The following is a 25,083-nucleotide window of genomic DNA, read 5'->3' on the forward strand; positions in this document are numbered from 1 at the left end:
AGAGTCTGTAATTAAATATGACCCCTCTCATGTTGTGCCCACAGTACACCATGCACTACCCAAAACTCTCAGTTCCTGACACTTTTTCACGTTCACTTGTTTCTCAGACTCGTCAGTGTCATTTCCATGGTTGCAGAGAGTTCAGCAATAGAAGGTTGATCTTTGGGCTTTAGGAACTCATTCCTTCTAGAATAGTAACGTAATGCTGCAGACTTACCCTAAGTAATCCAGCTGCCTAGTGTGGCTGAGCCACAGGAGTGCAGGACAGAAACAGCCTTGTGCCTACACAGAGGCATAATCAGCCTTGAGCAGGAAAGGAGACAGGAGAGCATCCACAAGGAGGACAGCACATTTTTAGGCAATCCCTTACTTAAGGCATGTTTTTAGTTTGCAGTGTGGAAGAGAAGTGCCTTGCTTACAACATCTGCTTCGTGCTCCATGCATGAGTGATCACATCCCCCACTGCAGCAGCTCAGCAGAGCTGTGGTGCCAAGGTCATGTGGAGGTGCAGGGGCTTCTGTGCTGAGCAGCTGGGACAGCTGACCTCAGATCTGTCCCATCCTCCAGCTCTGAAGGACCCATTTGGCTCTGTCTTCAGGGCACTCACAATTCCGTGTGGCATCCACCTCTGCACCCTGCTCCCCACTCTGGGTAGTACTAGCCTGCATGGTAACCTAACCAGGGGGTGTCTTGTCTTCTCCTCTTTCAAGTGTGTCTCTCTAGTTAATGCTGTACATATTCACATGTGTTACATATATAGTTCATACATGTACATATGCATATATTACATTAAAAGATAAAGGTGAATTTTCAAATTCAAGTAGTTGGAAAAGTTGAAATTTGGGTGATCTGTGCTTTCTCTCTCAACTCTTCTAGTATGCATCTCTTTCTTCTAATAGGAACATATATATGTTACTGCAGTTTCCAATATGCTTTCTAATATGCTTCATTTTTGTGACACCCCTTGGAAACTGGTTGCAGAAATCCAAGAGTGGGGTCTGTGAGAGGCAACTGCTCACTTTGAAAATTTAAAAAGGTTTATGAAACCTTAACAAGAATACAACAAAAAATCTTTTTTTTTTCCCAGCATGCAGTGCTGGGAACTGCCCCTCATGCATACCACGTGGCCGGTTCGTGTTCAAAATGGATGCTCAGTCTTTTATACTCCTGGAGTTGCATCAGCCAGCCCTGGCCCCTCCCAAAGTCTGTCAGTCAGCTCTTCTTTGCCATTTATCAGTGGAGACTGCTTTATTGTAACTGGATTGGAGGTCAGGTGTTGCCATGCTGCACCCCCTAAGCACCAAGCTTTCCCATTCCCAACTGCCCCATGCAAGGGACACCTGTGCAACTTCTTTGTACCTGTCCTAGACAGCTCAGGCTGCCTGATGGCAACAATACAGGGCTCTTGTGAATAAGGAAGATGGCTTCAGCCAGGGGAATTTACTTACAACTCAACAACTGCACACCCCAGAGTCTTTTATCCTCAAGCAGAAATGGTCCTGCAGATCAGTGGAATCTTTTCAGCATCATACCACAACTCTCCCTGCAGATAACTTGAGTGTACAAGGGGCTTACATGCATTACTGTCCTTGGAAGTGTAACTTTGCCCATTTGCTCGAGTCCTATCACTATCTCAAAAAGTATCTGGAGAATTTTCCATTTTGAACAGTCCTATGTGTCTTTCTCAGAATGAAGAAGACACATCCATGTTCCTTAGTCATTACAATGCCCCTTTCAGTGCTGTCTCTGTGTTTCTAGATCATCTCATCAAGGACCTGTAGTTTCTTCTGTGAATATGCTATTCTAGACATTTTTGGTCAAATTTTAGTTAAATATGCGTCTGCTATCAGCTAGCTTTGTAAATGAAAGGGATCAGAATATATAAAAGATTCAGAGTTCCCAGATGAAAAAGTTGATGTCTCAAATGGCCATTCAATAGATGCAGGAGTGGTAATCTGCTGAGATAAACTCCTGCAGGAATAAAAATCAACAGAAGAATGCTTTTTTGTTTGTGACTGCTTTCAAAGTTCACATACAGAGGCTCCTTTCCTTTCTTTGAACATCTCACACATATTCTGAAGAAAGAATATTTTAATGATAAACCTGAGCTGTCTAATCTTCCCTGAGCACTCTTGTTTGCTTTGGGCCCACTTCAAAGCTATGCTTAAAAGATCTGGTAATTTTTTAACAAAGAGTAAAACTAGCTTCTAGGTGAAATGTGTAAAAAACTGGGATGTCCATGCTTGTGACTGTGTAAGGGGAGCTGGACAGCACATTCTGTGTTCAGTGTATGCCCCACATGCTGCCTGGTGCAGAAGGCATGCAGAGGTTTGTCCCCAAGGTTTTGGAAGATGTTTGGACTAGGCAGGTGAGTTCTGCCTTGGGGCAGAAGGAAATAAATCCCCTGCATGTGTTCATAGATGAACAACATAAAGTTGAACAGGGTTCAGCAGTGCCCTGGCAGCCAGGAGGGCCAAGTGTGTCCTGAGGGGCACCAGGCACAGCATCACCAGCCAGGCAAGGGAGGGGATTGTCCTGCTCTGCTCTGCACCGGGGCAGCCTCACCTCGAGTGCTGGGGCAGTTTTGGGCACCACAAAATAAGAAAGTTGTAAAGGCATTAGAGGGCACCCAAATGATGGCAACAGAGACAGGGAAGGGCCTTGAGGGGAAGCTGTATGAGGAGCAGATGAGATCACTTGTTGTGTTCAACATGGAGAAGAGAACACTGAGGAGACACTTCAGCTTCCTCATGAAGGGAAGAGGAGGGGCAGACACTGATCCCTGTTCTGTGGTCCCTGTGACAGGCCCTGAGGGAATGGCCTGAAGTTAATCAGGGGAGGTTTAGACTGGATTATTAGAAAAAGGTTTTCACCCAGAGGGTGGTTGGGCACTGGAACAGCTCCTCAGGGCAGTGTTCACAGCACCAAGACTGAGAGAGTTAAAGAAGCATTTGGACACTGCTCTTGGGCACATGGTGTGACTCCTGGGGATGGTGCTGAGCTGGGCCTGGAGTTTCATTGGTGGATCCCTTCCAACTCAGTTTATTCTGTGATTCTCTGACTTACACCTCCTAGTTGTTAAGATGATGGCAAAATCTGCTTGTCTGCAAGATGAGTGTTCCCATTCAGGGCTGCCTTCTGCCTTTTATTCATGCTATATTTCATTGTCATCAGTCAGGAATTAGAGAAGTGATCACATGGTGCATGGACATTCATGCTCATTCAGTGTGAAACAGGTGCTGTCATCAGGATGGTTTAACAGAAAAGAGACTTGTAAGGGAGATGATATATTTTTATTACATGAGTTTATAAGCTGTGAAAGAGCAGAACCTACCTTTGGCATACACTATTGAGTGTTGCAGACTGACATCTACATGAAGAGATCATTTAAGAATTTCTGTCTGAGCTGGAATGAGGTCACAACTGGAAATGAGTTTTTTCCTGACGTCTGTCACTTGGTTTCAAGTAGCCCCCCTTCTTTCCCAGTTCATCATCTGAGTTCAATTGTCCCAAGAACCAAGAAGTGTCAGGTGGGATCAGACCTTGCCAAAGCCCCCACAATCTTCAAAACCAGTGGATTCCAGATCTATTTGTCACCAGATATGATACAGATCTTCTAATGCACCATCTGCCTCCTTTAAAATGAAGGCGGGGCTGTTCCACAGAGGTTAGTGACAACCTCCTTCTCCACCTGTGTCCCTCTCTGCTCCAAATGTGCTAATTACCCTTTTCTGTCATGCTTATAGTCCATTAACAATGATAAATTTGCAGGCCACCTGTTTCTCTCCTATGTTTATCTCAGGGCTTACTGCTCTGTTTGACCTGCTAAGGCACTTGAGGGAGTCCATTTAATTTTACCTCATTAGGGGGTCAAATAAAAGATTTGTTACAACCCTCCTTCACAAACACAGCTTCTCAGCAGCAGTATTTAACCCATCTCATGCAGTATTTAGCCTTTTCACATGCAGAAGTTGGTGAGGACACCCAAGCTCTGTGCTAGTGAGAGCACCCAAGCTTGTGCAGGTGAGGATTGTCTCCTGGTACTCTGCCCAGGAGCAGCACATGCAGCCTCTCAGGAGCACTAATGCAGATCTTTGGCCAGAAGACAACCCCATTATTGGATTCCCAGGTGCATAACTAACCAGCGAGTGGAGAAGGGTACACAGAACTTGTTTAGAAAGACCTTTTTTTTTTTTCCCTGAGTAAGGAACAGAAAAAATCTAAGTGGTGAGATGTGCATTATTTCACTACAGCTTTCCACTTTGTGCTTGAGGTAGCCACAACTGCTGTGCCAGGACTCCATCAGACCATGTCACTGCCAGCACACTTCCTCAGCCCCTGGCCCATACAGGTTTGTTGCCCCTTGCTGGCCACACACAGCACTCTGTTATGGCTGGTCAGCATCATGGAGCAAGTCTTGTCCTCCTGACAAGCAGGAGGAGAGAGACATTTAAAATACAAGACCTTTATTTTTATAAGGCATGACACAGAGTGCAAGAGGTTATTTCTGTAGTAAGAATGGGTCATATGGAGCATACAGAGCAAGAAAAGAAACTGGAACAAATGTCAGAGACAGAGTTCCATTGGTGAGATTATGATTATGTAAGAGCATCTGTCACTGAAAGGATCTGAAATATTTGCCATCAGGTAATGGGTAAATCTTTCATTAGCCACAGGCAAAACATTCTCATTAGTCAGCCTCTCTCATGCCAGAAGTCCCTGCTAGGGATCCTAGCATGTCCATGTCCTCACCTCCTTTGGAAGGATCTATGGATATGTGGCATGAGGACTGCTGCCGGGTCTCTGAGAGATAAACAGGATTTATTCAGGGACTGGGAATGGAGGGCTCAGCGTGGGACACCCTTGCCCACACAGCAGTGGTGCACACTTGTTTCTGTGCACATGTAAAACTGAGAGCAGGGAGATCCCATCATTTAAGTGAAGTACATGTAGTCAAACTTTGGCCTCTACTGCTTTGACTACAGAAGAAAACAAGGGTCTAAAAATAAGGAAATGTTTGCCTCTTGGAAATTTTCTAAGCAATTAATCTAAGAATTATTGATGTTTCTAAATTTGTCAGAAGAGGGAGGACCATCAGTCACACTCAAAAATACCAGCTCTTCGCTGATAACTCCTAAAGTGGAATGGCTTTTTAATGAAGTTCCAGAAGAAAGGTTTGCTGCCAAAATCAAGGATATTGATCTATCCCACTCATACTACTTCATCAAGGAAACTTCCAAGAAAATTTTGATTTTCTTCCAAAGTTGTTGTGTGGGATTTTTCTTTTCTCCTTTTTCTTTTTTTTTTTTTTTTTTTTTTTTTTTTTGAGTGCCTGAAAGCCAACTCCAAAGCCAACTTTACTGCCAACCTTTTAAAAGAAGTAATGACAATTATGCTAATAGGAGGTTTCACAAATCAGTATGAGATCACTGAAACCAGTTCCCATCTGATCACACATGAATGAACAATGTGTGGGTTTGAACTGTGTCCATGATATGATGATAGCTCCACCTTTCATTCAGATTGAGATCAAATGACTCCTACCAAGTGCTGGGTGGTAAACTGCTGATAAGTCACTGTTTTATCATCCTGTGGAGACTAATTTGAAAACATCCTGGTTTTAATGTAACCGAGAGATAGATTTTAAAGTACCTCTCAATGAAATGGATACTGTTGCTTATTGTGGCTCCCTTTCCTAGCACATTCATTTAAAAGCAGTGAGCCTCATAGGGTACATCCTTCTTTTAATAAAGAAAAAACAAGTAGAAAATCAGAAGTTTTTGGTATATATTTGCATAGTTATCAATCTTTAAATCTTTTTTGGAGGATTCCTTTGGTAATTCACAGGAGGATCCCTGTGTTGCTCACTGGCTTAAGTGACTTTCCAGTGAATTCATTAGAAGATCAAGATCTGAGACTTATTTGGTGGAACAGGATGTGCTTTCTTTATTGAATAAGTGATTTATACGGTGATTTTACATGGCACTTTGCAAACAGTGGGCTGATTCTTCAGTGTTCATCCTGTCTCTAGGCAGTGGAGCTTCACTGGTTTTCATAACATGGGTAGCAGAGGAGAGAATTAGGAAATACTTGATGCATGAAGTGAGAGGAAGCATGGAATGTCTGAGGAGTGGGTTGGGACAGAAATTATTGGTGGAAGTGATGTGGAAGGGAGAATTGTCAGTTGAAGATAATTTAAGGACATCTTAAAAGCTGTATGGAGCAAGCAAGAGGAGAGAGACATTTAAAATACAAGACCTTTATTTTTATAAGGCATGACACAGAGTGCAAGAGGTTATTTCTGTAGTAAGAATGGGTCATATGGGCATACAGAGCAAGAAAAGAAACTGGAACAAATGTCAGAGACAGAGTTCCATTGGTGAGATTATGATTATGTAAGAGCATCTGTCACTGAAAGGATCTGAAATATTGGCCATCAGGTAACTAGTAAATCTTTCATTAGCCACAGGCAAAATATTCTCATTAGAGTCAGCATCTCTCATGCTTATGTACATTTTCACTCCTCTCCCTGTCTGAAAAGTAATGCTTCACAGGCAAAGGAATCAGATCATCAGAATCTGAATTTGTAGCTGACATTGGTGATGATGATGTTCAGAGTTCAGAAACTGCTCTTAAAAAGAGCAGTACCAGTACTCTACCATTAAGGCCAAAGCAGCAAGGCAAATCGTGGTAGATGAAATGGTAACAGTTTTCTATTAATTAGATACCAAATACATCTTTGCTACATATTTCTTTTGGATGATTTAACCAGAGAGAGACAGAGATTAAGCCATAGATGGTCTTCTTCCAAGGTTTCCAACCCCTGCTGCTTCAGAGATTATATATTTCATTGTTAGGATATTGTTTTGATGGTGCATGGCATCAAAAATGCCATTATTTGCAAATGCTAGTAGTAGGAATGGACATGCATGGGAAATGCAGAAAAACTTAAGAGAAGTTATGTGACAGACTTGTTCAAAGACAGTAGGAAAAATAAAAAAGATTGTGTTTGTTTTAGGGAGCTAAGAAATAGTAGTGGAAAGTAAGAGATAGAGGGAAAAGAGAGAAAGGACAAGGTTTTATATACTAACACAATAAATAAAAACCCTAGAAAATGAAAAATGGGGAAAGGCACTAAAACTCACATACAAGAAATCTCAGAGAAACTGACATCTTGAGAACAGCAAAGAGGCAAAAGTACACTGGCCTAAAAATGTAACAGGATCAGCATTTCTGTTTATTTACAGTCACTAGGAAGTGGTGAATAGTGACATTTTGTTTCATGTTGGATAGAATCTGGTTTTCCTAAAGTTAAACTTTGGAAAGAAGCTTTCTACTGGCACTCCTTCTTTTCTACAAGAGTGACACACATTGTTTGTTGTTCACAAGAGAAAAAACAGTTCGTTTGTTTGAAGACAGTTATCTGATGGACTTTGTTTACTTCCTCAAAGGATGTTAGTAGTGAAGGCAGAAGTGCTGTTAACCCTTTCTTTTGTGAAGGAGTTCATCTTAGTTGAATTTACTGAAAATTTTCAGTGATGGCAGAAAAGTTTTCCATCTCATAATTCATATTTTTCTGTCTAGATTTTGTCCTGGGTTTTATACATTATTTCATGTTGCAATTTGTGCAATGATAGAAACTTGTAAAAAAATTTCTTGAATTCATGCAAACAATTTTTTGGTACACTCTGTTTAATGACTGTGTGACACGACATTTCAAAAGTTCCTTTTTAAACCAGTACTGTATATAAGTGTCTACTACCTAACTTAATATTGGGAACTGCTGTGGTTTTGTTTACTGATAACAAACAATAGTAACAACACCAAGATTATACAAGCATTTGTTTACATGTGTGTGACAGACAGAGAAGCATGGCAAATTATTTTTGCACTTAATTTGTCAAATGTTTTTCTATGCCTCTTAAGGGAGTTTGCTTACCGACCTTTACCATGTTGTTCAAACTCCCAAATTCATTCCTGTTGAGTAATTTCTAAAATCAGGCAGCACACTGTGTTATGCATGAAACAGCAGTTGGGTAGGACACAGCTCTGGGTTTTTCACAGCAGGCTGTCAAGACTGGATGTCATTCTGAGTTTCAAAGTGAATACAAATCAAAATCTTCTTCCAGTAACTTTATAGATTTTATCCAACCTGAGTTCCCTAAGCTGAGGTTTTTTTCAGGTTTGTGTACAAATGGTGCTCACACGGAGCGGAATCTCCACATTAAATGCCTGCTGTACACCCCCAGATCCATCCATCCCTCCCAGGTCAGCTGTCCACGTGGAGTGTGGAGGAGGAGGTGCTGTAAGGTGGCTGGGTTAATCATCAGATTGTCGGGAAAGAGAGGAGATACTGTCATCACCAATGGTAACCACATCCTTGCCCATGGAAACTTTTCAGGGGGCACAGCAGAGCAGCTGAACGGGGGCCCATGGCTGAGCTCTGCAAGCTGACTGCATTGCTGGACCAGCTCAGGGCAATTATAGTATATTCTATGGTTTTCCTGTACCTTATCTGCAGTGCAAAGGTTGTATGTGGAGACAGAGAAGAGGTCTTAGGAAAAAACAGCAAAGACATTGTTTTAAAACAAAATACTTCCATTTGTGCTAAAATCCTTCACATCAGCATATCTTCTCAAATAGAATTCATATTAAGACTCATCTGAATGAAGTTAACTTTTGAAATAAAATATATTTATTTAACTGTTAATCTTCAAAAATGGGCATTTATCACAGAGCAAATATTCTATTTAAATTATCAGTTTAAAACCTTTGTAAAATGGAAGTAGCTTGCTGCACTGCAGTTTGGGAATTACGAGTTCCTTTCGAACGTAGGAGCTGTAGGCTGTGCCATATGTCACTGGGAGGATGTTTTCTCATATATTCACAGGAAAATCTTGGATTTGCAAGATGAATCCGTGAACTTGGCAGTAGAACATGAGGAATAAAATAGAAGTGGCTAGCCTCAAACTCCCCTAGACAACCAGAAGCTAGAAACTTGCCATATGTCATTGACTTCCATGAGCAATGCTGAGCAGTGGAATATCACCCTCTCTTGCAGCATTAAATACTGCCCTAAGTCATTAATACAAAGCAGATGGCTTTGTTGTTGATTAGAGCTGGTTAGGATCTGAAATTCCCTTTCCAAAGGAAATTCTGACATTTGTATTTATTTTCACTGCATATTGGAACAAAACATCAAAATTTCCCAGTGGGATGGATATTAAAACTGCTCTGGAAATACCAAGTTATTTCACTTCATTGGTATTGGATTGTTTTCTCAATAATACCAAACCAGTGTATTTCTAAAATTAATCAAATATAAATGCCAGAACAAAATTAATAAACACATAAAGTAACACTAAGACATTTTTCCATGTTAAAAGAAAAATATTAAATTGAAATCATAAATTCTGACATTTTTACAAAATTTGTTTTCTTGAATGTGACAAAACATTTTGATTTCAGCTAAGCTGCATTACCCTAATGGAAATGAGCTCTGCTGAAAAAATGTTCACCCAGTGCTGTTTGTCCAGGGCCAGTAATGTACAGGATATTCTTGCAAGTCCAAGGATGTAAAAATTCCGAGAAGTAAGACATGCACAAAGAGAAAATTAACACAATACATGCAGTTTGGGAACACCTTTGAAGACTGCCTTAAAAATTTCTACAACTCCCACAAAATTGCTTTAGTCATCTAGATGTCTCTTACATTAGCTCTCTTTTGTTCAGGCACACTTGAGAGTGTTAAATGCTGGACAAATCATCCCTGGCACGGACCTTCATATTTATGGACTTGTAAACTGTGACATTATCTTAGTCTTGTTTCCATCTCCTTAGCAAAATTCTGGTCCTGACTGCCAGATCCTCCCACTCCCAATCTCCAGTTGCCTACTTTCCTGGAAAAAGTTCCAATAACTCTCTTCAATATGGAACAAAAACTCACAGTTACTGTCCAGGTAGGAACGTTCACAATCATTCCTTTCCCTGTCATAAGAACATCTTAAAAAATATCTAGTTTGCCAGCTAATGGCTCCATTTTTTCCAGTATCACGATTTCTATTTTTTTCTGTCAACACCAAGTCTCTGCTGTGGGATAGGAGACCATCTGGTAACAATTTTTTTAAGGGGAGTCTAAGCACAGATGTCAGTCTTTGGGAGTCACATGCTATTTATTTACAAAGATAAAAAAATCAATATCATGAATTCACATCAGCTTCTCCTCTTACTTTGTGCAACAGTAGCTTTCTGCTTTAGTTTCCACTACCCTCCACCGAGGTATTGCATATAAGATTACATAAAGGGACCAAACAAGATGTAGGACAGATTAGAAACCTGATGAAGGAGCTGCTGGCTGAGTTTGGTGACTGGTGTGCTCAGGTGCACTGGGGAAGATCATGTTGCTGCTGGTGAGTGCCCTGCACAGAGAGAAGCCCTGTGGAAGAAAGGAGAGTGCAGTGGGTTTGACGTGGCTGGACATGTGAGCACCAGGATAAGGACAGACAGAGTGACGCAGGTGTGTAGGAAGGGTGGCTTTTCTAAAGCACTCAGACCCCAGCAGGTACCAAAATCAGTGGTGCTGCTTTCTGGCAGGTCTCAGTTTACTGGATACAGATGCTTTTTGAGAAGCTACCCATTGCACAGGTGCCCAAAGGGAAGGTGTGTTTTGTTTGAGAAGCCCAAGTTGAATTGTGGGTACTGGGAACTTGGAAAAATGTGACCTTGAGCATTTTAGGAAATGTGGCCCAGAAAGGTTCTTGTTAACCAAAGAGACTTTAGGCTCACAAGTTGCTTAACAGGAAATACAGTAACTGCAGAAAATTTCCGTCATTTGGATCTTGATGTATGGTGTTCTGAAAGAATGTTGATAGATAAAATCACCTCCAGATGGAACAGGTGAGAGATTTTGCCAACTCCCCTGCTGTCGGCTTAACACTCATGTTTATAAATACTGCAGATGTCCTGTGCTTAGTGAAACAGCTGAATGCAGTAAAATCTGGAAGGGCAGCCTCCTGAGGGTGGATGTTCTAATGCGCTGTTAGCAAAGTCTCTCTTGCCCTTTGCCATACAAAATTAGGCAAAGGCAAACATACTTTTACAAAAATACTATTTCCTTAGAGTTTTAAGAAATCAAATACATAAATATATATATCTAATTCCCAAAAGAGTCATCTGAAGTCTGCCAAGACAAAGAGTAGTTATTTTAAAGACCTTAGATCGTTCTACCCAGGGTTAAAACAAAATGTTGTGGTTTTTTCTTATACACCATATGGTAAAGTGTTGTTTCTCAGCTTCACAAATGAATGATTATGAACCAAAAAAGCATGTGAATATTTATTGGCATGATTTTTATTGCTGTGAGTTCTAAAAGAATTAGGAAGAAATGAAATTAAATAGCGAGACCTTTTCTGAGTGTAAGAGAAGGGGTAAACAAATCTGTATGAGTCCTTCCTCTTTTGTGTGGTTTCTCTTTTTTTTTTTTTTTTTTTTTTTTTCTTGCTCATTTCTCATTAAGGAAGAAAAGATTACTATCAAGCCTTTCTGGATGGGTGAAGCCTTTGCTGGCCCTGGGGAATGACTGTCCACACACTTACTGCATCATTTTTTGCCCTGCTCATAGAGTGATGGCAGCACTTCCCAAAGGGACTCCAGACAAAGCCAGGACACTGAAAAAGGCTGAAGTGCTGGATGCCTCAGTGTGTGCTCAGAGGAGCCCACATTTACACCCTCTTACACTTTGGAGGGTCACTGTAGGATCTGGGAACATGAATTGCTTTATTTGTATCTCCAGCAGCCCCTTTTCCATGTGTCTTCACTGCCTGATGGTAGCTGAGCAGACAATTTTCCTACAGATCCCTGGGTGTGCTCTGTCCAAGCAGCAGAGGTTTTGTATGAAGTGAGAGAGCTTCATCCCCCTCTGTGATAGCCAGGCTGCTGATGCAGCAGCAGCAAGAACCTGACTCCAAAAGGATAATGACAGACCTGACTGCCCCATCAATCAAAATCTAATGGGTAGAGGTAGCCCATTACAGACACTCCTCTTTGGTGGATAGATGTACACCAAATTTCAGCCAGGAGCAGCTTCAGAAACAAGCTCTGAGTCCTAAATGCAGGGCTTTAAGGTGTAAAGAGTGATCAGCCATGAATGAGAGTGGAATCACTGTGCAGTGTGACATGCTCTACAAATGCACATAATATGCTCTTTTCCCCAGCTCCCAATATTGGAAATGCTCATGTGCCTAGTCATCCTTCTTGTGCCACACACTCCCCCTTTCAGGAAATGCTTTGGAAACAGAGACCTTTTCTGGAAGCCCCAGCCAGGGATGCTGAAGGTGATGCAGAGTGAGGGTTGTGCACATCAGCCCTTTCACTGCTTGAGACTGAGGCACTGTGCATTGGTCTCTAAACACCTCCAGCCAAGACTGGAGCATTGCTGAGAGCACCATGACAAGCACTAGGCTGGTGTTTGGTGTTTAGTTAACCCAGTGGTGCTGAAGACCCCAGCATTTATTGAGGGGACACTGCATCCCCTTCCTATAGCCACCCTCCCACCAGCCCTCACTGCAAAAATGCACAAAGGAATTAGGATAAAGAGAAACAGGAGACAAAGTGCAGCAGCTGTAGCATTTCTCTGCCAGAGCAAGTCTGAAGGGAGAAGAGCCTGGGCTTTTGATGTCACCCATGAGCACCTCCAAGTCTGAAACGTGGGAACTCCGTGCAGCTGCTCCTGCTTGGATTCCTGCCTCAACCAAGACACAGAGCTATAAAGGATTTGCTTTTATTTCTTGTCTTGAGTTTCTCCTGGGGTGTCAGGAAAGAACAAATTCTGTCAGGAAAGAACAAATTCTGTCAGGAAAGAACAAATAGAGTCAAAGGAGAAGTTAGGGGCACCTTTGGTAAGGGAAGGATTCCCAATAAGGGGCTAAAGAAACAGGAAGGTGGCACTGAACAAAACAGGAACTTAGAGCAGTGAAAATGTCAGGATCCTGAAATTGAACTAAGATCCTAATACAAAAAGATGAGTGAATACTGTGATGAACGTTTGGAAGTACTAGTGGGCAACTGGGTAGCACATGACCACTCTTCCTTCTATTGATAAATAAAGCATAAATACTGAATGATGATCCCATCCACACCTCTTCCTTGGTTTTTTTCCTCTTAATTTCTTCATCAGTCTTCATTCCTCTTCTTTGATGTCAGCTATAGTTTTAGCCAGATGTATTTGTACTTGTTTTACTCCACTGCAAATCTGTTTACTGCTGTTTCTTCTGAAAATTGTAAGAGAGTGTCAGACTTTTTTTTTAAATCTTGCTCATTAATTTCATTCAGTTTTTGCTCTTTGCCAATAGAAAGAGATAAATGGAGGGTGGCAAGGCTCAAATTTTTTTTCTGCATGTATTTATTTATTTTTTTGTTAAGTCCCTGTGTGGTTTTTAATAAATTTGGTTTTCTTTCAAAAATATGTTCCAAGATGCCATTAAAAAAAATTAAGCAAAAGCCTTTCTTGGCAAGCATCTCCACACTGGTTACTCAAATGAACGTGTGAAAACAAACTAGAAATGGCCAGAAGGAAGCAAAGTGGCTGCTTCCAAGAGCCTGAGGGGTTCCTTTCTGCAGGATGGAAATAAAAGAAATCTCTTGACCAGGTAGTGCTTACACGTGACAGCAGATGACTGAAACCAGAGGAGTTGTTCTTCCCAGCACAGCTGCTGCTGCTGCAGTCACGATGCACAGTGTCCCACCAGCGGGATCCTGCCCTGGGATTTCCAGTGGGACAGTGGAGAGTGGTGGCTCTGAGGCTGTGAATGGGGAGCTCAGGGACTGGTCACAGAGTTCTCCTGGGCTGGAGCACACCAGAGATCAATGAGTGCATCCCTGCCTTGCTCAAGCCTCACTGCAGAGCCCCAAGATCACAAGACAGTGCCTTGCCCACATTTACTGTTGGGTTTGCATGATGAAGCCATGGCCACACTGGTGTTCCAGCCACAGGGAAGCAGCACTAACAGATGGGGAGGGAATGTACCATTTAGGATAGCTCTTGCTCTGAACTGCCTCATTACATGGCTTGTACAGCAGTTAGCAGTATTACAGCCCAAAGGAATAACTGACCTTATGAAAGAAACTTAGCTTTTCCATCACATTGTGTTCACCAAGCCTTGACTTTTGTAAATGCACATAACTTCCCCCTTTCTGTAAGGGCATGGACATAGATGAACCAGTGCTGCATTTGGAAGCATGTGTACACTGTATGTGTACAAACAACAACAGAGTTTGCAGACATTGACGCATTGTGGTGAACTGGTACTTGGTATTATCTGAAGCTTTACCAAGCAATGAGAGCACCTGGCAGAGGGGAAGGAAGAGAGTCGTTCTAATGCAGTGAAGTTTAATAATAGGGCAAAATTTTGGCCAGAAAGCTCTGGGGATGCATCCCCAGACAATGTCTCATGCTCTGAGATGCACCTCAGTCTCCCCTCGATATCCCTGCACTTATTGCAGGGATGCTGTACTGCAAGGTTTGGTCAACCAGGACAGAGCAGCACCCCTCCTCTGAGCCTGTGACAGAGCTGAGTTGCACAGTGGCAGCAGAGAAAGAACTGGTAGGGGTGCCAGAAAGGGATGGCAGAGGAATTTATCTTGCCAGAGCCCTGTCTGCTGTGCTGTGGAGGCTGGTGTGCAGTGACAGAAGACTGCTGGTGGGTAGAACATGAAGGAAGGCGAGATCCCTGCCATTTCCAGATGTGCAGACAACTAAAGAGATAGATGGTGTATATGAGTCCACTTGTCACACATCCAAGTTTTCAGTAATGATCTGACCGGAGGAAAAAGCACAGCAGGTATGGTGAGTGGAGAATCACACTCGTGCCTCAGAGTGCCATTGCCACAGCGGACTGACTCATGCTGGAGCATTGCTTTCTCACCATTGTCAGGTAGCAGAGCTGGCTCAGAGTGATGCTGTTGTCCTTTTCAGCCTTTAGTTCATTCCAGCAGCCATCAGGAGCTTGTGCAGCTGCTTGGCAGAGATTGAAGTCCCACGATTTCTTGTCTCAGGAAAATTCTCAAATTATGTGTTAGAAATATATTAAAGACAGCATTGCACCCATAAGTGGATTATTTCTTGGAAACAGGTCAAACTGTGTGTTAGAAACCAAGAAACAGAAGTTTCTGAAGACAAAAATCACAAAATGGAACTTTCATTGCTTCTTTCTGAAAAGTTTTCTTCTTTCAGTTTTACAGAATAGGTGTCTGTAGCCAAGCCTGTGGTGTGACTCACCTTGCTGTTTCCACCAGAAACAGATCAGGCAGGACTTGTTTTCAAGGTGGTTCTTTAGACCTTTGAGGTGCTTTGTGCCCTGTTAGCTCTGAAGTACCCAATAGCTTAAAACTTCCATTTTTAGAACAAGGCTTCCCTGCACAAATACCCCCTTCTCATAATACTTTTTCCCAGCAGGGGACTTTCCCTCAGATTTAAGCCTAAATGAAAATTAAGAAGACTTGTTGTCTTCTTAAGCAAACCTTCAAGAGGAAAAATAAAACCTTTTTGTTTTTGAGGAAATATGTTTAGATGTTTGCATTGCATTTTTGCATCGCACTGCACTCGTTGCAGTGGGTTGGCTGCATGCTGCATCTTTCCAGCTCCTGCAAGGTTGTTGCTTAAGCAGGCGGTGTTTGCCTTACTCTGAGGTTTCAGGTTGAGGTAACAAGTGTGTGTGAGCAGCAGCAAGCTGCTGGCAAAGAGACACATGGTAGCAGAGGTGTTCACTGCCCTGGTGCCCAGTCAGAGCTCCCTGTGTGCGGAGGAGGCTGAACCTGCACACACCGGCTCTGCTGCACTGCAGGAAAGCCATCAGTGCAGGGTCACTCTTGGCTTGTGCTGTCTGTCAAACAACTCTGTCATCTTCACCTTAAAAACTCCTCACATGGACCTGAATAGAGGAACCTGCAGTATTTCCTTTCAGGAGCATCTCCTGTGACCTTTCCTCCCATAACCAGTGAGCGGGATTCCTTCCATAGCAGCCACACAGCAGGGATGCTTTACTTCCTGGTATTCTGTAGTTGTTGGCTGAAATTATACCAGTCTTTCAAGCCATAAACACATCACATTCTTTTACCAAAAAATATTGCCTTAAGAATTAAGACCTTGGTATTTTGGTATGTTCTAATTAGCAAGTCATTAATATATATAATATCTAACACCATTGTATCAGAGGAAGAAATTGCAGAAATGCAATTAAACATATTAACTAAACACTGAATTTTTCTTTCTTTTTGTACTCCTACAACATTCATTTCTCAGTATTGTCAATATTTTACTTTGCCATTGTGATCACTGTTCACTATTTACTTGCTGTATTTAGAACTTTTAATCAGTTATTAGAAATTTGAAAGATCTACAGGAATGATAAAGTGTGAGAAGATGTGAATCAGTTTCAATTTCATTTTGTTCTGTGCATGTATTGCTGTCATTGTTAGCAGACATCCTCTTAGCTTACTGCACTCTGCCCACAATCTAATCTATCTTGAAGAGTCAGACAGCAATCTATGAAGTAATTGTAAGGATCTTCAAGTGTCTTCAATGATTTTCTGTACTAGGACTGCAAAAGCATTTTGTTGTTGATAGATAGAATAGGCACAATAAATCCCATTATGGTGGTTCCTAGAACACCACCTATTAAAAAGGAACAGAGTGGAAGGCAAAGAACATGATAAAAATTTATCACAAGTGGACTGAGGAATAATGCTACTAGTTTTGACTGCATCACCTGGCATCACAACAGCTGTGGATTTCAGCCTTGTACGGCAAGTCACATATGGTTAGCTCTCCCTTTCTGCCTGGGGAGCACAGTTTTTTCTGGTTGTGATGCTCTGCAGGGCACTGCATTCTACTCTTCTGTGGGTTTTAATATTTGGTGAAAATATATTGCACCTACAACACTGTGCAGCTATAAGGGCATTCATTTTTAGAGTGAAATAGAGTCTTATTGACCACCTCTTGAAGGACCCTGCCTTCATCTTACCCCAGAATTTCATTTTTCAGAAGACTCTCAACTAGAAATGTGCAAGCTGAGTTTTCCATTTTCAAATGTTTGCATTATTAAAAAGCAGGAGGGGTTATATGGCTAATTCTAGCTCATTCCCACCACAGCTGGCTTGCACCTTAGTCAGCAATCTTCCCTCCCTGCTCTCTGATCTGCAAAGTGTGCTGCCCCTGGCATGGAGAGGAGCTGCTGCCTATGCTGGGGATGTTACTGGGGGGTTTGCGTTAAACTGGTGCCACTATAAACTGACCCTGGCCACTTCCAGTTGCTCTTCCATCCCACTGGAAGACCCTGATCATGTTGTTTTGCCTGACATAAAGCCCTCTGGCTGCTCTAATGTAATCCATTCCCTCAGCTAATTCCCAGGTTGTTTATTATGGGCCCCATCCAACACCCATGGAAGGCAACACAACGTTCAGCTGCCTTGGCAGCTGTTGGACTGGGCCTATGAAACAAGGACTTTTTTGCTATTTTCAGGGCATGAAGAGCTTGGATAACTTAAAAACTGTACAGCGTGTTTTGATCAGGATGAAAAGACAAAAGGCGGTAGAAAAAATTACCTTTGAGATGGCATCTTCCACTTTTCAAGTGTTTTGGAGACACTTTGGAGGAAAATATATTGTTTGGTCAATGTAGTCAACCAAGCCCCTGAAATTGTCAGGAGATGGATAGACCATAGGCATGGGGCAGGATTCTTCACCCTTCCCATCCTCCTGCCTGTGAACAGGGAAGCCTGTTCTCCATGAACCATGTAGGCAATGTGTTTAAACAGGACATATAGTTACCAAACTATGATTCCATTTGTTTTTTGCCTTTTTTCTCTTATATGTTCTCTGTATTCTTCACACATATATTTGTAACTCTGTCGCCTATTGTATTAGTGACTAGTTTTCCCAGTACTTTTCCATGGCTTTTCCCTAGGCAAAAAGACAAAATTTCAGAACTCCAAGTCCCTGGGGCACAAGGCCCCAGTGCTGTCTTGGTTATTCCTGGGAACCAAGGCTGAGAGTGCTGAGGAGAAAACTTCAAAGAAAGGGCTTCACCTGAAGGAAAATTGCATCACCACTTGCATGTCCTCCTAATTGATGCTTTTTATCAATTATGTTAATTTCCTAAAACCCCTAAAATGTATTCACCCCTAGAGGGGGTATACTTTTGTGGACATCTTTCCATAACTGCCCCTGAAAGCCTTCAAATAAATATCCGCTCTTATATTACCTCCTTACTAAAATTATGTTGAGTTTCATTCCCAGGTTGGGAAAAAGGCAACAACTGTATGCTACCAGACAGCCATCAGTGAATCCTGGAGGCACAGATGGATCTAGGATGGATGCTGTAGTTTTCCACTTGAGAAGTACAGCTTTTTGGTCATTCTGGTCCAAGAACACAGGAAATTAAGGAATCAATCCTCTAGCTGCCTTGTGGAGTTCAAAGTCCTTGGGGAGAAAAGGACACAAGAAAAAAAGTAGCATCAGCCTAGGGGAACCTCAGTTTCTTCTTCACAGTGTCAAACAGAAGAGACAGTAGATTAGCTTCAAATGGTGGCACATTTCTCAGTAGCTGCTTCTGTGATGTATCAATATTGTATTATTCTTTGTCTTTTAAAGTAATGGTTAAGAAAGGACATTTTATTAAATGCTCATTAGCCATTCCAGTCATCATTATTAAACCCATCTCTGGGCCAGAGACTCCATTCTGACAACAGTGTGAATCATGTATAAATTATTTTGCAATTCTACTTTAGTTATCCATACATCATATCTTAGTTGTGACTGTCATTTGCGTGACAAATTCTCAGGCAGGTCTCTGTCAGTAGAGAAGGGCTTCCCACAAATCAGCATGATGTTAAGCTTCCAGTAAAACTGATGTTGCCTTTTGGAGCCAACACACTCAGGCTCCAAAACTTAAAACCCAAAGGCATCCATCATTAGTAAATGTGCTGCACAATGTGATATGTACCAACTTGCCTCAAATGAATATAATTAAGGTGATTTAACAGAGACTGTATCCAATAATACTCCTTAATGGTTAATTTAAGGGAAATGAATTTTCAATTTCATTGCCTGGGTACAAAACACAGTAATAGTTTGAGTGGGGGAATCCACTGTTGATAAAATCTCTTCAGATTTTATCTTAATTTTGAAATAAAATGGGAATTTATCTGTGCCAAACAGTTTCTGCATTGCTTTCTGGTTATAAAGATATATGTAGAACGGCTTTGGAGCTACTGGTTTCAGCATACCCTGCAGTTGCACCTTGATCCCATTTTGGAACAAGACCAAGGGAACACAGACCTTAGTACCAGTCTGGCTTCCACCAGAGATACAAAAATTGTGTCTCGTTAGGGCAGGTCCACAGGATGACTGGGATGGAGGGTGTGCTGCAGCACACAGCTGCTGTTAGCTGTACCTTGCCACAGCCATTGCTTGCCTCAGGATTTCAAGGGCAAAATAGGATGGCAGTGAATTCTGTGTAATTACTGTTCTCCAGACTGTCAAAAGACAGTTTAATCAAGATGTAGATTACGTTTATTAATTTTTCCAGAGTATACCTGTAGTTCTGGACATTGTCCAAGGTTTTGGTTGATACCCAAGAGTGAACTATCATCAGAAAGCTCAATATACAGCATACTGTTCTTCTACAGCCTCCAAGCTAATCAGTATCAATAATTAATAATAAATTCATATGTGTTTGTTTTTGCTTTGCAGGTAATACTTTAACTCCAATATGGGAAAGCAAAACAGCAAACTACGCCCTGAAGTCATGCAGGATTTGCTAGAAAGTACAGACTTTACAGAACATGAAATCCAGGAGTGGTACAAAGGCTTCTTGAGAGACTGTCCAAGTGGACATTTATCTATGGAGGAGTTTAAAAAAATATATGGAAACTTTTTTCCTTACGGGGACGCTTCTAAGTTTGCAGAGCACGTATTCCGCACTTTTGACGCCAACGGAGACGGAACAATAGATTTCAGAGAATTCATCATAGCCCTGAGCGTCACGTCGAGAGGAAAACTGGAGCAGAAGCTGAAGTGGGCATTCAGCATGTACGACCTGGATGGGAATGGCTACATCAGCAAGGCAGAGATGCTGGAAATCGTGCAGGTATGTGCTGCTCCCTCCCTGAGAGCAGATTGTGAAGCAACGTTACACTGAATGAAAAACTGACAGTGCTGGTTTACGGTCTTCTATAACTGCTTGGATATAAAATGCTATTTCATTTGGCAAAGATCGTGTGACAATTCTAACTACAGCTTAATATCCACTGCAAGTTCTTCCTGAGCAACAGGCTGCATGGATATTTCCTCCCTGGGAGCTCTGTTGGGCTCGAGCACAGTAACTAACCTACTAATAAATGTGATTCTCTAACCCTGTCAATTAATTATGATTAATTGCAGTTGAACCAAGTAGGTATACTGGAGCAACCAAGCAGTGTACTTGTAAGGAACGCAGGCTCCCTCCACAATAAGAAGCAAATCTACTTTGAAATCATGTTATTATGAAGAAGCAGCTCAGGTCACATACTATAAAGATGTTTTGTCTGCCTAATTCCAGTGAGGTCTGCTTTATTAGAATCATACTAGCTGTCTTCATTCTAAGTTGACAGTATAGATAAACCTTATCTTAGTAGATGATGATTCCATACACAGCTTCTTTGGTTGTGTTTGCTTGTGGTGTTAGTAAGAGTCCCACGTTGCTTTCTCCAACATGTTTTTGCCCTTGAGGCACATCAATCTACTGGAAGATTTTAAACATTTTTTATATGGCAGTGTATTTACACAGCTTGAATCTGTATAATGCAGCACTGTTAAAAAAAAAAAGCGCTTGTTATCAAGATCCTTTCCTTTCCCTGGAAATTTTGAAGTGCTAACAATGTACTGTATTATTCAGACTTGTATTTGCACTGAAAACCAAGGGAAGTAATGCACACAAATTACAGTCTGTGATGGCCAGCTGCATGTAGGGAGAGAGCCTGACGGGTGGTGCTCCTGTCTTTCTACCAGAGCCCTTCTCAAATCCTTCAAACAGTGGCCAATAGCAGCACTTGCACTGCTTCAGCAAGACAGGTCCAGAGCTCAGCTGCAAATCTAGAGTTTGTTGTCTTTCACTTGGTCTGTTTTGTGCTCCCATGTCTGAGTTGAGGAGCAGGACCTCCCTGTCTGCGCCGTGACAAACCCCATGGAATATTTGCGTTGGAAGATCCTCTGGTCCTTACAAATCTTCCTCTCCCCCAGGCAGGGTAAACAGACTGTCAATTATTGTTTTTCTGGCTGTATTTCTCCTCATGAAAAAACAAAAAGATTCCCAAAAGAACTAACGTAGTACATGGGAAACACAGGAGCCAGAGCTGGGTGACCGCCCACTCCTCTGGAGGAGGAGACACCCCCGGGGCTCAGGACCCCTCACTGCTGTCCAGGAGCCCAGGAAGGCACTGTGCTCACAGGCAGCACAAACCCCTGGGCAAGGGAGCTACAAACAGGCAGAACTTGGCCACAAATTTGTCCATGTCAAATGAAATGAAAATATCAGTGGCTGGATTTTCTGTAGTGGGCCAAACAAGGACCAGCAAAGCTGGAAGCTTTTGCCAGATCTGCTTGCCAGCAAGTCTAGAGGCTGAAATGCTCTGCCTCCTCTTCGTATTTATGTCAGTACCAAGTCACAGCATTGTCCTTTACAGCCATAGTGCCATCACCAAACAGAATTGCAGCTTTGGGGTCAGTGTAGAGCAGCATCCTGTCAATGTGTGCACCCAGTGCCAAGCGGCACTTGGGCTGGGCACAGCCCCCAGCCTGGCACTCCAGCAGTCCCTCTGCCCTTCTTGGGATGTTTGGCTCTCTCTCCCTTCAGACTGAATGTGAAATCAACTGCATGATGCTCATAATCTCACCTCATTTTGAGGGACGCAGCTTTGGGGACCACACGAAAAGCAATTATGGAAATGAACAGCCTGAAAAGCGGCTATTTCTGTGCCATGGACTATCAGCAATTTTTAAACCACAAACCCTTTCTGTGATGGAGCAATAAGGCAGTGTGCCTGTAGCTCTCACCCTGTTCTCTTCTTTTTTTTTGATTTTTTCTGAATGCATTGGTCTCCCTGTATTGCACTGGTCACCAGGAGTTCCTCCCAGTGGGATGGGATTTGTTGTGTAGTCTCTGGAAGCATGTTCAGCTGATATCTGAAACTGAAGTAGATGAGCATATTTTCTAGCTTTGTTGAGAAGTTCCTTTGATGTAGAATGATTAGATACAAAAAGCCAGCAAACAACTATCACTTTAATTTAGGAAAGATTATTATTTTTTTCACATGGAATGACAAGATTCTGTATCAAATGGCTTCCTGGGGGCCCTCAGCCATCACAGTTTTTCTGAGAGTGAAAATCAGAACTCTGACATATCTCTACGTCTCAAAGGAACCCATTGCAAGTCCCTTATCTAGCATACATTTTCAAATTGATAGAATGGGATTATGTTTTCATTGGGATTTTTCCTGAGACAATACATCAAAATGAATGCTGAAAGAAACACCTTTAGTCTAAAAGTCTTAGTTTAACAGAAAAATACTGTCCCTGTTACTGTGGGATTACTGTATTTTAAATAGCATAGGGGCAAGGCAGTTTCCTTCTTTTTCAGTCTGCTTTTTTTGTGGTTTGAAATCCCTCTCTCTGCAGTGATTTTCACTGTTGTGCTGATGCTTCCTTGCATTATCTTTCCATTGTTCTGGCCTAATCTGACAGCCCTGCAGCCACTGCACTCCTGCACTGCATTAAGGAGGTTGAGGTAGCAGTGGCAGCAGCAGCCCTGGCACAGCAGAGCTGCTGGTTAGGATGTCCCACAGGCGCCCCTGTGACTGGCCAGCTGCCAAGGAGAGGAAGGTGAGGGGTCCATGACAGCTTTCTCAGGCCTGTTTTCCTTGCTAGATGGCAAAGCACCTGCATTCCTTTAAGCTCTGTACCCCATCATGCCCTCAGCCAGCCCAGGGCCCTCCCCATGCCTGTCCATGAGCATCCCCAGGCCAGGCTCCAAAAATCCCTGCTTAGAGATCCACATGGAGCCAACTGCACAGTTTGGAAGATGAAGGACTTCAGTGGTGTGCTAATAGTTGTAGAGCCTCAAAAAAGAAGGTCCACAGGACACTGCTACACTCACCAGGCACAGCACATCTGCAGACTGCTGTGGGAAGAGGCTTCATAGCCTGCCCATTTGACAGACCTTGTCACAGCTCCTCTCAGATTCATGTCTCAAGCTTTTCGTGTCTCCCATATGTTTACCTATAATCTAAATAGCCCAGTCCACTCAAAAATAGCTGCAAACCAGTTACAAGATTTGTTCCCCTTGCTGAAGCAGGACATATTTGGCTAGTCTCTTAAAATAAGAGTTCAAATGGGAGATGGAAACCTTGCTCTAAGGATACATTTTTGCACTATATGGACTCAAAAGGCATGTTAAGAATACTGAGCAGAGACAAGAATAACACTTTCAGTTTAATAAAAACAGGGCACACACGTTTCACGTGCTGGGATAGCTTATTTGCAAGCCAGGAAGAAACAAAATCTGGTATGGGAAGGAGCAGAAGCTGATATGGCTCTGTAAAGGCAGTGTCAAAATTCTCGATGACATTGAGAGGAAAACAATTTTTTTCAGACAAGTCATTCACTTCATGAGACTTCTGGCCATTAGAATTTATTTCAAAAGAGTAAAAAGGATCAACTGAAAATGTGTGCTGTCATTGCTGCTGCCATCACCAAAATGAGCTTTTTGCCAGTTTGCCAAGTGTACCAGGAAAATGCAGCTCACCAAAGCTTCTGGCCCAAGTGCAGAGTGGCAGCCAGCAACGAGGAGCAAAACCTGTGTGAATGGGCAAAGGGATGAGACTGCCCTGAAATCACCCACTGCTGTTCATCCACATGGAGCTGGAAAATCAAAGGAGATCAGTAGGGCAGCAGATGAAGCTGGAGCCTGTGCTTGCTCAGGTGACATGCCCAGGGCTCTGGAGGCACAATTCCTGGTGGCATTCAGGGTGCCGGGGAGCTGTAAGGAGCTCTCCTGACAGAAGTTCACTTACTGAAGCTGCCCTGACTCAGGAGAGTGCTGGCAGGCGTCAGCTTCCAGTGCAGAATGCCACTGGTGGTTTTCAGCCCAGGTTCTGGGAGGCCAAGAGTTGCACTCCATGTGGAGTGGAGCCCCTGCAGCCTCTCAGGGCCAGGTCCTAGCCCAGGGTTAGCACAGCCCAGCTCTATGTAATTATTGCATGAAACCAAATTCCCTTCAGAGCTTGCTCTTTCAAACATACAATAAAGAGTTTTGTGTAGCTGCACTGAATTAATATGGGGCAAGTCTCAAGGTTCTTAATCAGCTTTAGCTGGCTTTTACTTTGGGAAAACTTCCCAATGAACTTCTGAGTAAGGACATAAGAATTTGTCCAGAGTAACCATTTTCAGCATGAAAAGAACGCTCACTATGTTATTCCCATCTGGCTTTCCTAGAATATCTCATCTGTTATTCCCTTCACACGCCTCTGTGAAAAAGACCCTGTAGGATGAAGTCATCCTGAAGTGCTTTTTTTGTCCTAAAAATCTGCATATTCTTACTATGGTTACTTTGATCAGGGTAAACATGCCCTCACTCCCAGTCTGGGGCATTCCTCCCACACTTTCAATGCAGATTCTCTGCTTTGCTGTCCTCTCACCCAGAGAGAGGGAGTGACCCCTCCACCTCTCTTCCTACCCCAGACAAAAGCCAGACAGCTTCAAATGCTTAAACACTGGCAGATTTATAAGCCTCATCTCTGCTCTGACCCTTGCAAGCCTTGCATGCTGATGAGGATGAGCAAGGTCTAAATTCTTACTGTCCACCCTCTCCATTTCTTCCTTCCCTATTGCCTCCTTCCCCCAGTTCCCTCATCCCTGTGTTTACATGCTTGCGTGTTCATCCTTTCTTCTGTGCTCCTGGTATGAGTGTCATGGTGGTGTGGACAGCATCCCCGCCTCTCCTGAGGCTCTGCCCAGTACTCTGGAACACTAATTCTCCTGGGAGATGTCAAGGG

At 42.6% G+C, this 25,083-nt stretch overlaps 1 protein-coding gene across 1 annotated transcript in view; it reads left to right on the forward strand.

Annotated features, from left to right (window-relative positions):
- Window positions 1–25,083, forward strand: part of NCALD (neurocalcin delta) — a 51,241-nt gene that overhangs the window by 21,702 nt on the left and 4,456 nt on the right. The window contains exon 2 of the mRNA XM_058018539.1: window positions 19,748–20,144. Within this exon, the coding sequence (XP_057874522.1) occupies window positions 19,767–20,144 (378 nt within the window). The 5' untranslated portion in view covers window positions 19,748–19,766. The remainder of the gene's footprint in view (window positions 1–19,747; window positions 20,145–25,083) is intronic.

This window comes from Melospiza georgiana, chromosome 1 (assembly GCF_028018845.1).
Source record: "Melospiza georgiana isolate bMelGeo1 chromosome 1, bMelGeo1.pri, whole genome shotgun sequence".
NCBI classification, from domain to species: domain Eukaryota; kingdom Metazoa; phylum Chordata; class Aves; order Passeriformes; family Passerellidae; genus Melospiza; species Melospiza georgiana.